Raw genomic sequence first — 15,158 nt, 5'->3', positions numbered from 1 at the left:
TAGCACACAGCGATTGTACAAACGTTGTAGTGTCACACGTAATGTTGAGTGTATTCTGCAACTGTCCAAAATGCACTTAATTTAACATCGTAAACCGAATGTGTCACTGCTTACTGTCTAGTTTAATGGTTTTTCTGATCAGTCGCCAAATCTAAATTAAATCAGATTTAATATATTTATTGTCATTCTGCTGTACACACATCAGTGGTGCAGATAAAAAAGGGGGTGTTTCACCAATATAGCACACAAAACAGTCAAATTCAAAAAGCACACATCCTAAAAGCTAATATTCGGCCGTTCTCTTACTCAAACGTTGAGCGAAAGGAGAAAAATACAGAATAACATTGCACTAAACAATAGCTTTGCTTTGCTTTGGACACTGAGCACTTTAACAATGGTTCTCCTTTATTGCCAGTCGGTGCAAAACAGTTATTATTCACCCTGTGTTTTTCTTAAAGGAGGATTATCAGGATAATTAACCTGAATGAATTAATTATGGTATTTTCAAACAACACAAATCAAATTGAAGCCCCGGTCTGGTTTATAACAAGCTGTGGAAAGTCTGGCGCTGTAGCTGCGTTCCGTGCAAAAGGATACGGGAGAATGAAGTTCACTGAGGTTCAAAAGCCTTGTATGTCTGATTGGTTACACTCCCACTCATTTCCACTTAAATTGTAAAATATGGCTTCCTGTGCAGGCTTTCATCCAAATTGCTTCAGAGTAGTGAATATACTTTTACTTCCAGTGACCCCAGAGGGAATCAAACCCTCGAAACCCTTGTAGTTTCCTTATTAAGCAACACCGGCGCGAAAGAGAGTGCCTCACATATTTATATATCGACGTGGTTAATGAGAGACACTCTTATGCTCACGCCGTACAAAGTGGATGAACCTGTGTGTTTGTGTTCATTCTCCCTTAAAAATCGTGTATAATTTCCCTAAAACAAGCAAAAAATGGAAAGCACAGAATGCGAAAATGCGATAATTTATAGATCTTTAGCAAACACATTTTTCAGCGTATTTTGATATTCTGTTATTAAATTTTGAACTAGTCCAGATAAGGATATGGCAATTGTGTGGAATGCTAATTAAGATGTAATCTACTGAGCTCGCCTGGGTACGTCCTCAAATTAAAAACTGTATCATGTCCCAAAGACCTCCAAATGTGCAACACATCCATTATGTGAGCACACAATATACTAATACTATAAATAAAGTAACTTCAATCGACATAAATGACCACATCTTCAATGTTTGACAGCTGTTTTATAAAAAAAAAAAGGCACTAACAGGCAGAGGCACTGACTGAGCTTATTCCCTCCTGCACACCCCCAGTGCTGTGAACATACAGGCCCGGTGCTCATTATTCAGCCTCCAAAGAGGAATTCTGCCATAGTCTCAAACCCCGGTTCACCCCAATGTTTCAGCCCCTCGAGGTCTCTATAGATTCACTCTCTGCTGTTAAGTTGGACCAAAGGTCATCAGAAAAAGGAGAAAATTTCATTATTAACTTGTAAGAAAGTGCTTCATAACAACTGCATGTCATATTCATGAGTAGTGATTCAATCTCTGTGTTTCATTAGCGTGTGTTTATGTTTCTTCCACCACACACACACACACACACACACAGCAGTCAAATGAAAATGCCAAGTACTAACAAACGGTCCCACTCTTGTCCACCAGATATTTGCTTTCACTTCAGGCTCCAGATTTTGCCCTTGGCAACCACAGCACTGTATGAAACAACAACATTTATTTTTTTATTATTATTTTTATCGCTGTTGAGTTATCACACTATTACAATATGAAGCTGTCTCTGCAGATGCTGTGGCGTGAGTGACGCTTGTGAGTTAGTTGTTTAGTTGTACATTAAGAATCCACTATTACATCCGACATTTTATATGGACGTCAAATAAACAAATTAACTGTCAATGAAAATCATCATAAAGGAAAAGAAAACATGCACCCCAATCAAGCTTTTTATATTGTAATATTAATATTTTATAATTACTTTACACTGACTGACGCTAATGGTATTGATTGGTTGGTGGTGGTGCATCTTTCTGTCCTTTGGCATCCATAACACTGCAATTCTTTTGGATTCCTGTCCTTGTCGTCTTGAGCTGATTGAGTCTGGTTGTGCTACTGATGTCAAAACACTGTCCTTTGGTGATGCAGTTTATGTCCCTGAGCCGTCCTCCGAACGAGGCCGAGGACACGCGGGCTCTTTCTTGGCTGCGTTACAAGCTGGGATGTACAGTATATCACTGCGAAGGAAAATGCAAATTGGGGACAATGGAGCAAATTGTGCATTTGCTTGGTCAGCCTGATCATTTTATTGACTGTGTAACTGAATGAATTGCGACATTACAACGCTATATAATTTTATGACTTGAGCCGCACGCACACACATCCAAGATTCTTACTGTAGGTGCCGTGTCTGGCAGTGCAGGAGCTTATCTACCTGCCCAGCTCTAACCTGATTGTCCTGCCACCCGTTGCTTCTGTTGGCCGGAGGAGATAAACACGATGACCAAAATGTTGCCACCCAGAAAGATACGTGACCTAATGTCTTCTAGGGACTGACTGGCAGGAATTATTTTTGGATAAATTTGTACTTTAAGAAAAAAAGCCTGCATGTATAGTAAAATGTGATTTATTTTGACCGTGACCTTTTCGCTAGATCAGCTCCAAAAGCCGGTCATTTGCATGCACATTCTCCAAGCAATATTCCCACCACGTGCAAGCATTGTTGAGTTAATATGTGTACACACACACACACACACACACACAAAGGGGTGAAAACAGGACCCTGCTTGCCTGGCTACACTGGTGTGCATTATAATTACAACTCTGACTCAAAATCCATGTGCAGAAATGTGAGCCTCCAATATCTGACATTAGTGTGAAGCTGCTGACTGTCATTCGTTGTGTTGCTTTACTCGCTCGCTGATGTGAGGGGTGAGGAGCGAGCTGTTCAAAAAATAAAAGGAAAAGGAAATATCTAAAGTGTTCTTTGACAACAAAAAAAAAATACTCACTCGACGTGACTTAAAACATCTTGTTGAAATGAAGAAAAAAAAAAAAACACTTTGTTAAAATATGCCACATGCTCTGAATCCTAATTTGAGCTCATTGCTGCCAGGAGCACTTCCCTGTCCTTGTGCATTTAGAGCAGATAAAAAGCTCAGGGATGTAACATTTCCATCTTGCCTAAATGATTGATGGGTTCACTGGAGGTTTGCACGGTGTCAGATTTTCCATCTCTCCGAGAAATGTCTATTCCAGTTGTCATACAAGAGAGAGTGACTAATACTGAGCTCACGGAAAGACACTCTCTCACTGCGCATGCAAATCATCCATCACGAGGCCCTATAGGGCAACCCATGAATAAACAAGGATGGATGACAGTGCTCGCACTCTAATCATAAGAACACTCTGTAGAATATTGTCCCTGTCCTGCAACCTGCACTCTAATAAAAGCGTCGTTAGGTACAGTAAATATATCATGAGTGATCAAAAGGTTAATGATTCGCATGTAGAGCAGAACCAGCATTATTTAGGCATGATGGTGCATCAGAACATCATTTGAAGAAGTTAGGGGGATTTTTGGCGTCTGTAGGTCATCTACATTTTCAATTTCAAACTATTGATGGGCTGAAACTGACGGTTATAGAAACTCACAGTAAAGCCACTTCCTGTGTTATGTATCGCTAACTTTCCAAAACTCAGTGGTGCAGTAAGGTGGAGTGTAACGCTTCAGTAAGCGTTGTTAAAAGTTAGAAAGGGTTGTGAAAAATAAGTGGAAATTCTTATATTTTATGAAAAATAGAACATAAAAAATAGATGTAGAATTTGTAGTTCTTAAATGAATTCATATTAAGGTTTACACCGACAGCTATATTCTGATATTAACTAGATTAATCAGTCTTTTTCAGACCACTGTCATTTTATGATTCCTCCAATTTGAATATATTCTGACATAATCTGAGTCAGCAATAATCACATTAAGACATAGAGTATTCCGATTTTATCATGATTATGTAGGCATGTATAGGCCTTAATCTGAATGTCATATTTAGAATAAGAGCAATAATCTAGTTATTATATATTATACATGTATAAGTATTGTTTCATCAATAGGACAATATAATGTGATTGAGATGTGCACATGTTGGCATAATCTGACGGAAATTGAAGTACAGAATCTGATTATGGTTTATTCAGAGTTTATTTAGTTCATAAGAAATTGTTGACAGATTACTATGGAAACATGGCCGGCGTCAAATGTTCAGTCCATCCTCATAATGCAACGTGAGAATCTCATTATTGCAGCTCACACCCTGTGCTGCAGCTACTGTCTATCTCCCCAGACTGTGTTACTGAGTTCATCATTTTCTTTCTATTCACAGTCCAGTGCCAACAATCACCTGGAGGAAGATAAATGGCAACATCCCCAAGAAGGCACGGCTCCGGAAGTCGCAGGCTGTGCTGGAAATCCCCAACATCCAATTGGACGACTCAGGAACTTACGAGTGTAAGGCTGAGAATCCGAGAGGAGGGACTGCTTTCAAAGGACATCTACAGGTCTACAGTGAGTCATAGTTATTTTAATTACCTTATTATGGTGATAATAGGGAAGTAATATTATGGTAATACCAACTCATTTCTATAGTAGTCACCAAAGCCCTTTTCCACCTATGGTCCCAGCTCGCCTTGCCTTCCTTCAGCACAGTTTAGGTTGGTTTTCCACTACAAAATAGTACCTACTCAACGTGGGTGGAGTCATCACCGCACGGCTGCATGAAACTGCCGTGGCGCGACACACACAAACGAGTGACTAGTGACTTGTAAAGCAGTTGTTTTCAGTGAATCATTAGAATCAGTTCATTAAAATCAGTCACGTCAGTCACTGGACTGAAATACAGCTGCAGGGTTTGTGATGCCTCTCGCCGCTCGCAGTCTGGCACTCGCCAGAGCAGGTACTAAAAAAGTACCAGGTACCATCGCTAGTGGAAATGCAAAATAACCGTGGCGATGCGAGTCAAGGCGAGCCGGTGGAAATACTTAGTAATAAACATATGTGCGATATAAGGTAGGATGCATTTCAACTTTATTATACAGTAATTATTTGTTTTTGTGCACAAACTATTTCATGTGAAGATATCACATTGGTGGTATCATATGTTAATTCTCATTGCCAAGCTATTACCTAACCCATGATAAGACGGCGTCCTCATAATGTTACCTTCCTATTACAAAATGATTACCATACTACTACGGCCATGGTGTTACTGTACTTGGTGTAAAGCTTTGCAAAAATGCATTATTGTCAAATTCAAGGCAGGGGACCAGCACTGGTGCTTGTGAATTTGCTGACCAGTCAAAAAAACAAATTATCCAACTAATAATCCCCAAAAACACCACCTGAGCATACACAGTATACGAGCTGTTTCTGTGAGATGAGATATGTGTGGCTCTTTCAAACAACATTGTTTTCGCCGTGTGCTTCTTTGTTTAGTTATTATTTATTATAAGACTTGTGTTTTCTCTTCCCCTTTTGTTTTGTTTTTTTTTTGTTTTTCTGAATCTAACGCTTCAGACACATAATTGCTTTTTGTACATTATTCCGGAACACCTGTTTCTAATTAATGCTATAGCAACAAAAACATAAATATCAGTTAAGCATGATTGGAAAATGCCTTTTTAAATTACACACCTCATTATTTTTAGATTAAATCTCAAATAAAAAAACTTTTAAGTGTTCCGTCTTTATGAAAAACAGTACTCCATTGACTTTATGTTTTCATATAGAGTGCATTTCCATTGTGTACGCGCTGTAGGGCTGAACGACGTCGGGAAAATAAATGTTGATTGATATATTTATAAGTCGCGCTTGTGGCGGAGCACGAGCACGAGATACCACAAAAATATAAACCACTCTATCCATCCTATATAACCTAATAGCCTCACGGATTTGCTAATTGTGTTTTCGGATTCTGAAACTCTTAATTATCAATGCCTACCATACATTGGTTAAGAGTGGTGTAACATCAAGTAGTCGTGAGCTTTTTGAATCACTGCCTTTCCCCTGTGATTGTAAACTTATCTAGGAGGCTGCGTGTCCCCCATTCTTCTCTGTCTCTGTTGTGTGCACAGTCCCAAGATAATGGACTCCCTCATCCTTGGCAGGATACATTTCTAAGGCCCCTGCACTTTGTGGCAACCTCCATTCTGTTTGACAAGCAGCAGCCTCACACTAAATGCAATTCACACAGGTCACCTGCCAGTTTGAACTTTAATTGTGAGGAAGCCTTTCCTGCCTGTGACCATTCAATTAATTCACACACAAAAGGAATTGTGTCTGCGCCTGGCAAAGGTGTGCCTCACTATACACTAATCTAGATTAAATGATCTCTCTCTCTTTTATTTATTTTTTTTTTTTTTTAATTAATTTTCACAATAAAATTAGATCAATGTCAGTCACCACGTGCGGAAGCTTCTTCTACGCAAACAGTTAGTCATCATCGCCGGAGATGCCAAGGACGTGTTTCTTTGTGAGCTTTTAAATGCGCCGCGCGTTGCAAACCGTTCATCATGTTAATGTATGTAAACAGAAAGGTGCACCAACACAGAAATAAACAGAGTAGTAAGTATTATGTTGCCTATACCTTGTGCTGATCTTGACTTGTGAGGGATACGCTGTGGAATTTGACCAGAACCTTGGAAAAGAAAAGAAAAGAAAAGAAGCTTGACGTAAAGGGCCCGATACAACATGCTCACAAGCAAGAATTAAAAAATACAATGAACACGATTTATTCTTAGAGAGTGGAAAGTAGAGGAAAGGATAGATATTAGAGTGGAACTCTAAGCCCCAATAATTAAAGAGTACAAACAAAACTGAATTCATCAAAATTACACACGGAGTAAGGGTTTCTTTGGCCACAGTTGTTGTACAGCAATAAACTGATGCACAAAATGTTAATGAATGATTAAAAGCACCACTTTGTTCTAAAAACAAGGTTAAATCCTGTCTTAGCAACTAGTCCTGGGCATTTAATACATAATTTAAAACATTATGTATGTTTACATAACTCGTCGGTGTCTAATGTACAGTACCACTGAGCCAGCACTTCATTAGAAGAGGTAGAGGCTTTTTCCAGCTATAAAAAAATGTGGGATTTTGTCATTTATCAGGTGAAAAGCAACAACACAGTGATGTGTTCAAGGATTCTGTGTGAAATGACATCAAACCACACACAAAAAAAAAAAAGTTTGGCATAAGATGCAAATGTGTTGTCAGCATTGTGTGTCGTCGCCAGTATATTACACATATATCTTCTTTCTTGTGTTAGTAAAGGGCAGTATTTTGTTGTGCCTTGTGTGTTTCAGGGATGTTTCATTATGAATGTTTTTCTTTCTTTTTTTTCTATGTCCAAGCCTTTCCTCTGTGGGTGAGAATGATTAATGATACTCAGATGGATAGTGGCGAGAAGCTCCAATGGGAGTGCAAGGCCACAGGGAGGCCCCGGCCCACCTATCGCTGGCTTCGTGACGGCTTGCCCTTGACATCCCAGGTGACCAATTCACAGCACAGCGCGCTGTCCTCTTGTTGAATACACCATGAAATGTCTGTATTAGTCCTGTGCATCTATCTATATTCACATAATATGTTTTATTGTGTTTACAGGGTCGCGTTGAAATCGTGAACGGAGATCTGACCATTTACAAAGTGCAGCAGACAGACTCGGGGATGTACCAGTGTGTTGCAGAAAATAAATACGGGGCCATCTACTCCAGTGCTGAACTAAAGATTTTAGGTAATTATATACATTATGTATCATTTATGCCATATTGCTTGAAATTGACATTATGAGAACACATTTTATTTGATTTAGAAAGACTAAACAGAGAACCTATACATTCCCTATAAATGCCTATACATTGCACATTTGTGGACACAGACAGATCAAGTATTTGCTTCTGAATAAGGTGCCCGATAAGTAAGGGTGATTGAAATGCAAGTGGGGAACGCTGAGCGGCGAGATGTGCTGATTGCAAATCAATGGTCTCTGATTGTGACGGCATGAATAAAAGAAGGATCTTTATGGTCGTATTCAATGAGGTGTCTGCACGTATCAAGTGGAGGAGAGTCGGGAATAGTTCTACATTATTCTGGGTGAGAATGAAAAGACAATGACTTGTAGGTATAGATTTATACTAATGGGAGCCAACACTAGAGGAGAGACATCAATGGTTTCTTTGATAGAGTTTAATGACTCCATTAGGGTCTTATCTCCTCTCTATTGTTTATCATCAAAGCACAGACCACATCAGAATCTCAACAAACCTTCACTCTGCACTTGACTTTCATCAGCTATTCATTGGTGTGTATCATTTAACAATCGGTGATAATAATCATTCATTTCCAACAAGAAAATGTACCATTTTACCTTTTATTTTCAATCAAGTATGTCCCTCCTCTTTTTCTTTGTACACATCAAACGATTCCCAACTTTTGCTTTGAAATGTTGGGAAAGTGGAAGCCAGACTGACTGTGTTCTTCAGTTTTTAAGGCTTCAGGCTAACAGCACAACAATCATACAGAATGGCTGTTGGTGGCTCTGTGTTGATGCACCAATTTCTCCTTGTCATCTCCTGTACTAGGACACATCTGGTGACACCCAGTCCACTTTTGTGTTTCCGCTGGGGACACTTTGATTTACTGTCTTGCGTGGCGCGCTGTTTTTTTGAGAGGAATCCGTGGCATGTTGTGGGAAAAGTTTCTTTTACTTTTATTGTCCATTTGCTGATCGCGATTGGCCTTATCCAAGCTGACTAGGAGGTGCGTTTTTTTGCCCCTCTATAAGTCACAGTCACAACGATGCTGTTTGGACGCTTGTGATGAATGTTTTCATAACTATACCCCCCAGATATCTCTTCCCAGTGACCTGTGCTCTGTGGAGATGTCCACAAGCAAACACTATCCATACAGATTACATGGCTAATAACAGCCTGAAGATGAGCGATCACTAGAGGCAACATGGGGGGCAGTGGCTGCTCTCATGACTGTGATCTTGTCCCAGATCCGGCTCTTCTGGGAGGGTAGCAGGTGAAGCAATAAGGGGCACTGCTGCAACCAGCTGCAGGCCTGTTCTTATTTTGATTAAAACAAATACTCACAGCAACTGCCCTGTGTTTTGCTGCTTTTCCTGTCTAGAGGGACCTCCGCCACTCAGGCAGCCACTCGGGCTCAAAGACACCAGTGTTACAGGGAGAGGGGTCGGCCTGTAGCCACATACGGGATTGAATTGTCATTGTGTATAATGTCACGTATAAAGCATCATTCAGGATTTGAATCATCTCGGCTGACAAAGCCTCGCAGCCAGTGGATGGCCTTGATGTGTAACACAACTCCAAACCAGACCCACACCAAAGGCCCGAAGCATTGTTTAGACCATAACTACTTAATTTGTTTTCATAAGCAAGCTGTAATTATTATTATAAAATGTTTGTGTTTGTGTATTTATTATTTGCTCAAGCTGCCTGTTTAAATATGGGTTTTTTTTTCCTCGGAGCAGTGTAAACCACCCAACCATGACGTCATTAACATGATGACATTTATTTAGTGATTTGACTCAAAAGGCACAATGCATATTTATGCAGTTTTACTGGACACTGATGTGGCTCAGGATTAAGATCAAATATTATAAAACGGTATATAATTGTACATTTAAGCCAGCGTGTGTAGACAAGCATGCGTTGTAATGCCTCATGGGGAATCAGTATTAATTAATATGTTGATCAAGTGGTGTTTTTCGTCACAAAGTGTCCCAATGAGCCCTCCAGCAATTTTATAGTAATTATTTTTTTGAAATGCCACAGTTGAAGAGGTGGAATGAGTATTATGTTTAGCAGCATCACAGTGAGTACAGCTGCATTAAGTTATTTAAAAAAAAACACTAGGGAATTGAACAATTCCAGTGTAAACTCAAAGGAGCGAGGCGAGTATTAGCAAACATACGGTATTACTGGCATCTGTGATTAGTCATTTGTTTTTCTTTACTTGTGTGACAAATATCTTGAATTGAACGTCATATAGACCTATATTGTAATTGTTTTGACAAGTGAAAATAAGTACTTACATATTGAGTTGTAGAATAGTACATAGTAGTACAAGTAGAGCTTTTGCTTAACACCCATTTAATCCCAGTTGAGTTTGACATTTATTTATTTTAATTATGGTCCTTTTATTCAGTACTGTTTTTATTTGTGCTTTTTTTTATCTATTTGTTTTTAGTTTACTGAGTTTGATTTGATATTTGATATATTTAAGCTTGTACAGCGCTGAACAACAGGAGTTGTTTTTCAATGTGTTTTGTAAATAAACTTTAACCTTGATGTTGACATTATTTTCCATTGATTTCAATTGAATTTCTTTCTTTTTTTCTTTTTTAAATAAAATGCTCTGTTTTTGTCTCACACAGCATCAGCACCCGTTTTTGTTCCCAATCCCATACGGGTCATTGCCACGCTTGGAAAAGACGTGTCGCTTGAATGCAAACCCAGAGCATCACCGAAACCACGGATCACATGGAAGAGAGGAGACAGGAGGATACAGCCGAATAAAAGGTAGGCTGCAGCAGCTCTTTGGAAGCTTTTTACAAACTGGATATCTGATTTTGATTGTGTTTGAATATTCACAATAAACCTGTATATTGGACTATAATAAGTGAAGTACGCAGAGTTTCTGATAACTGTGAGGAACATTCTGAGTTCATAATGTGATAGTGGGAGCTATTGTGGGATCCAGTGTTCTTCTCAAGTGTTCAGCAGCACAGCTTTTTTGAAAACAGAACCTGGTGTGAAGTGGAGTCTTCTGTTCAGCACAGCTTGTTTATAACAACAAACATAGAGTCCAGAGCAACATTCTGCATATTCTAAAGCTGTCTTTTTTTACTGCACGTGGCAGATTTTTTAACGACTTCTAAAGCCTGTTTTGTTCGTACTCATACATTGTAGGGGCCACGAGGTAGTTCATTGGTTGGAATTGTTGCCTCACAGCTAAAAAGTCACCAGTTTGGATCATGGCTCGATCGAAGGCCTTTCTGAGAGGGGGGTTTCCATACTACTAATACTCTGGCTTCCTACCACAGTTGGAAAAAAGCATGCAGATTAGATTAACTTGGCACTCTAAATTGAACAGTGAGTGTGAGACTGAAGGTCCCCAACCATTTTTTGCTCCTTTTTTTTGCACCATGTTAATTTTCACCGACGGTACAGAAACGACAAAAAACAAAATGCGTAAAAATACAACTCACCACCCCGCTGAATACAACTCACCAGCCCTGAGCTTGTTTCATGAGGCTCCATAGCTTCATTTGCTGTTGCTACATGTTATGCATAGCGGGCTTGGTGCGTGAGAATCATCTGTAGCTATAAGCATGTTTTTTTAAGTAGGAATCCTGATATTGTCTATTAAATGCAGCTTTCTTTTTCTTGGAAGTCTCCTCCTTGGGCCTGTTTCCCTAGTCAAAGAAGCTCTCCAAAGACATTTGTTTTTTACTCAGTGTTACTAGCTCTAACCCTGTACAGTATAATAATAGTAAAGGCTATTAAATGCCAAAGGTAGAATTATCACAGTTAAAATGAAAAGGAGACAATGGGATGAGCACAGGAGGAAGTAATATGCCACCAATTGGAACAGTGACAGCTGATGTGGTCTGTGTTGCTGCAATATTGTGTTGTACAGAAAAAACTCTCCAGACTTTTATAGTCCAAGGACAGAGGTCCAGGTGCAGAGTGAATCAAGGAGGCACCACGCTCCATGTTATAAGTCAGTGACAAGTCAAGTTGAGACGATGGTAATCTCTTCTCCTACATACATATTTCATGACATAAATCCAAGCATTATGGTTGTGGTCCAGGGCTTTTGAGGAAATGTATATATGTCTTGTTGTGACACATCACAGTTTCATTACTGTAACTGAAATTAAGTGTCACTGCTAAAGTGAAACACCTTAGGTACTGGCAAAGCTCTGGAGACGCGTCCTCTTCTCCACCTCCTTCTCACAGAGGCTGACAATTTCCAGCGCACAATTACATTTGGAAATTCGCATGCAGTTCGATGCATCATTTTTCACGAGAAACATCTCTCAGTCGCACCAAGAGGGGGCTGAGCGGGGCGAGGGTCCATCAATCAAACGGAGCGATGCTACTAAAATTATCGCTCGCTGCTTAGCATCCTGCGTTTTGAGTCAGAAGAGAAGTGGACCCAGCCAAGATTCAGCGAGCTGTTCTACAGCCTCGCAGCAAGGGCAGCCGGTTGATAATCAGATCCTTAATCTGATATTTCTTCAAACAGGCAGTGGCAACATTTCCACGTCTCCGAAAAGCTGGATGAAAGACACAGTTTTCAGACCTAAGTTTAATATGTAACGTTCAGAGGTTGATGTGTATCTGCAAATGATTGCATTTTCCTTCAAAAGGAAAGTAAATCCTCAGAAGTCATTTTGGATTCGTGTGTTTCATGTTAAGATCTGGCTCATGGTGGATGGGGGTGAGTGGTGAGTGGTGAGCGGTGGCTTCCTTTGCCCTAAAAATGGTAGTGAATGACGTTTTGACTCGTCTGGATCTGATAAAGCCCCTTTTTCAAACCGTCGCAAATCTCTATTTCAGTATTGTCGGTGACAATCGTACCTGGTCTGACGCCCTCGTTTTGCTTGTATCTGATTAAAGATAATGTGTTGTCTTAAATGAACAGGAAAAAGATACCAGGCAATCATTCCATGTCCTCTAAATAAAATGATGGTCTTGTTCATTGCGGTATTTGTTGTCGTGATGGGTCAAATTACTGACTCTCTCTCTTTGAGCTTCAATCAATTTGAGAGTCGATTGCAGGTTTCTTCCAAATTAACTGTAGTGCACTGATTTACTGGATAACAGTGTGTGTTTTGAGTGGTGTCGCATTTGGATATTTGTGTCTTCAAAAAGGACTCCAAACCAACCAAATTTCAGACGACCGGGGTGACTCCTGCAAAGGTCTCCCTGCTGTGACCTCACAGTATTTATAAAGTAAAGAGTTTATGGATGGTGAGGCGTTCTGTTCTGTTGGGAAGAACGGGGTCATAATCGAAACGGCTCCACGTTTATCTGGCATTGACAGCTGTGCCGACTTAATGAAGGTTTGTAATTAACATGGATTTCCACTATGTTTGGGGCTTTTGTCTCTTAAATGGAAAGTATTAATCCCACCAGTTTTAAAGTACATGGCCCTCAACAGCACAATTGACACTCACAGAATTTTGTATTTTTTAGTTTCAGACAAATCTTGCACACATGTGATCATTTTTATATATCCAAATTGTGAAATTAGTAGTTTTATATAATTGAGCACCTCTTCTTATTCTGCCCCAGAGAAATTGCTTCAAATCCAAAAATATATAGTATATTATATATAGTCAAATATGCTGGGTTTGCTTTAATCGTTTAATGTTTCCTTTAAATTTCCTTAGGTTGAATTGATTTGCATATTTTGTATTCCCAACAGTCCCTATCTTGTCCTTTCTGCCTCAGTGTCCTTGTCGGATGTGAGTTTCCTCCCTAATTTGAAAAATGTCTCCTGGCTGCAGATTGCTTCTGAATGTGTGGCGAGATTTTGTCACACCTTCGCGAATTTCTCTTTGCCAATTTCAATCGCCCTGCCCGTGATGAAGGAGCTTATTGTACATATGAATAAATAAAAATATCAAACCATATGAATAATGCCACGCCGCCGTCGCCTGTCATCTGTCGTCTGATTGTCTGATTTGAGATGGGATAGATTTTCTATTAAAAGAGTAGACTGTGTCAATGTGCCTCTGTGTAAGCCATGCTCAAGTCATCCTGTGACCAACCCTGTCTGCAGACCACAAGGGCATTACTTATTTACATGTCTACGGACATGCATACCAGTGCCTGTGGAGCTCTGGGTTGAAATGAGGGTGATGGAAACCATTTCCTGTCGTTAGTTTTCAGCACAGTGAGTAACCTGTGATTAGGTTAAGTGAAAAAAAGCACCTGGTTATGTTGGATAGAGATTTTCCTCACAGTGGTGCAATATTCTATTTCTACACTTTACACATCTGTCATTTCCCTTGCTTTTAAGAAAAGTAAAATGGCAACTTTCCTTCAGGAAACAAGGCTAATTGTGACATAAATATTGTATATCTTTGAAATTCGGTTATTTTTGCAGCGAACCTTCAGGGGAGCATCTTGGTTCTTGTTCTGCTTGTCGTCGGCTGCAGTTAAATGAAGCAGCTTGATTGTCCAGCTGTTGTACCAGTCAGAGATGTTAAAACCACATTGCTAGTGTCCTTCAGCAGGAGAAGGGACTACTTGTGGATAGCGGCGCGGTGCTGCTGTTATCTCTTCGTCACACTTGCTTTTCCCTGGGGGACACCTCGGTGATGTGCACATCTTGGTTTTGATTCATTAATGCACCAATACTTAGAAGTTTGTCAGGTGGATTCTTGAGTGCTGCGCATGATGAATGCCCCATTTATTCAGCTTTATGGAAATATAGATGCAGAGGAACAAACAATCATGATGTGTGTGTGTGTGTGTGTGTTGTTGTTGTTTTTTCTTTTTTCATGTTGCGTAGTATTCTTCTCAAATCTTGTGAACTGTACCTTTTTTATATTCTACAGCGATGACACAAATTGCAAGACACAAAATAAGATATAGCGTCATTGTAGCCACAGTGAAACACTTTGGGGTCCTCTTACTGAAAATGTGTCCTAAATACCTTAATCAGAGTCTTTAATAGCTTGTGTTTTAATCCTGTTGGAGATAAAACTACTTAAGGGTATCTCCTAATCAGATTCATTATCGCGTTTGTCAGTTGTTGATTAGTTTTTACTGAAAAATCCTTATTGCCATTGCCTTGTTCAAGGTTACGCAATTAAGCATTGTCACAACAAAAGCCACGTTGTGTCATAATCTGAACAGTTATTCTATCTTTTTTAGTGTCATCCCTAAGGCATATTGCTGTCCTTGTAACCCGTCACAACCTCAGTATCATAAAGTATCGTACAGTAATACCCCCTGCCTGAACTTGTCGCACATCTGTTCATATGTGAATTTGTGTCTCATACTCGGTATTGATTCTCGTGTCCTTTG

At 39.7% G+C, this 15,158-nt stretch overlaps 1 protein-coding gene across 3 annotated transcripts in view; it reads left to right on the top strand.

Annotated features, from left to right (window-relative positions):
- The window catches only part of cntn5 (contactin 5), a 105,004-nt gene that overhangs the window by 72,068 nt on the left and 17,778 nt on the right, over positions 1-15,158 (top strand). For all 3 annotated transcript variants that reach the window (XM_058634442.1, XM_058634443.1, XM_058634440.1), the window contains exons 9-12: positions 4,412-4,593; positions 7,440-7,576; positions 7,690-7,819; positions 10,487-10,631. In XM_058634442.1, the coding sequence (XP_058490425.1) occupies positions 4,412-4,593; positions 7,440-7,576; positions 7,690-7,819; positions 10,487-10,631 (594 nt within the window). The remainder of the gene's footprint in view (positions 1-4,411; positions 4,594-7,439; positions 7,577-7,689; positions 7,820-10,486; positions 10,632-15,158) is intronic.

This window comes from Solea solea, chromosome 7 (genome assembly GCF_958295425.1).
Source record: "Solea solea chromosome 7, fSolSol10.1, whole genome shotgun sequence".
NCBI classification, from domain to species: domain Eukaryota; kingdom Metazoa; phylum Chordata; class Actinopteri; order Pleuronectiformes; family Soleidae; genus Solea; species Solea solea.
Note: the sequence above shows the minus strand (reverse complement) of the source record. Positions and strands in the feature narration are given on the sequence as shown.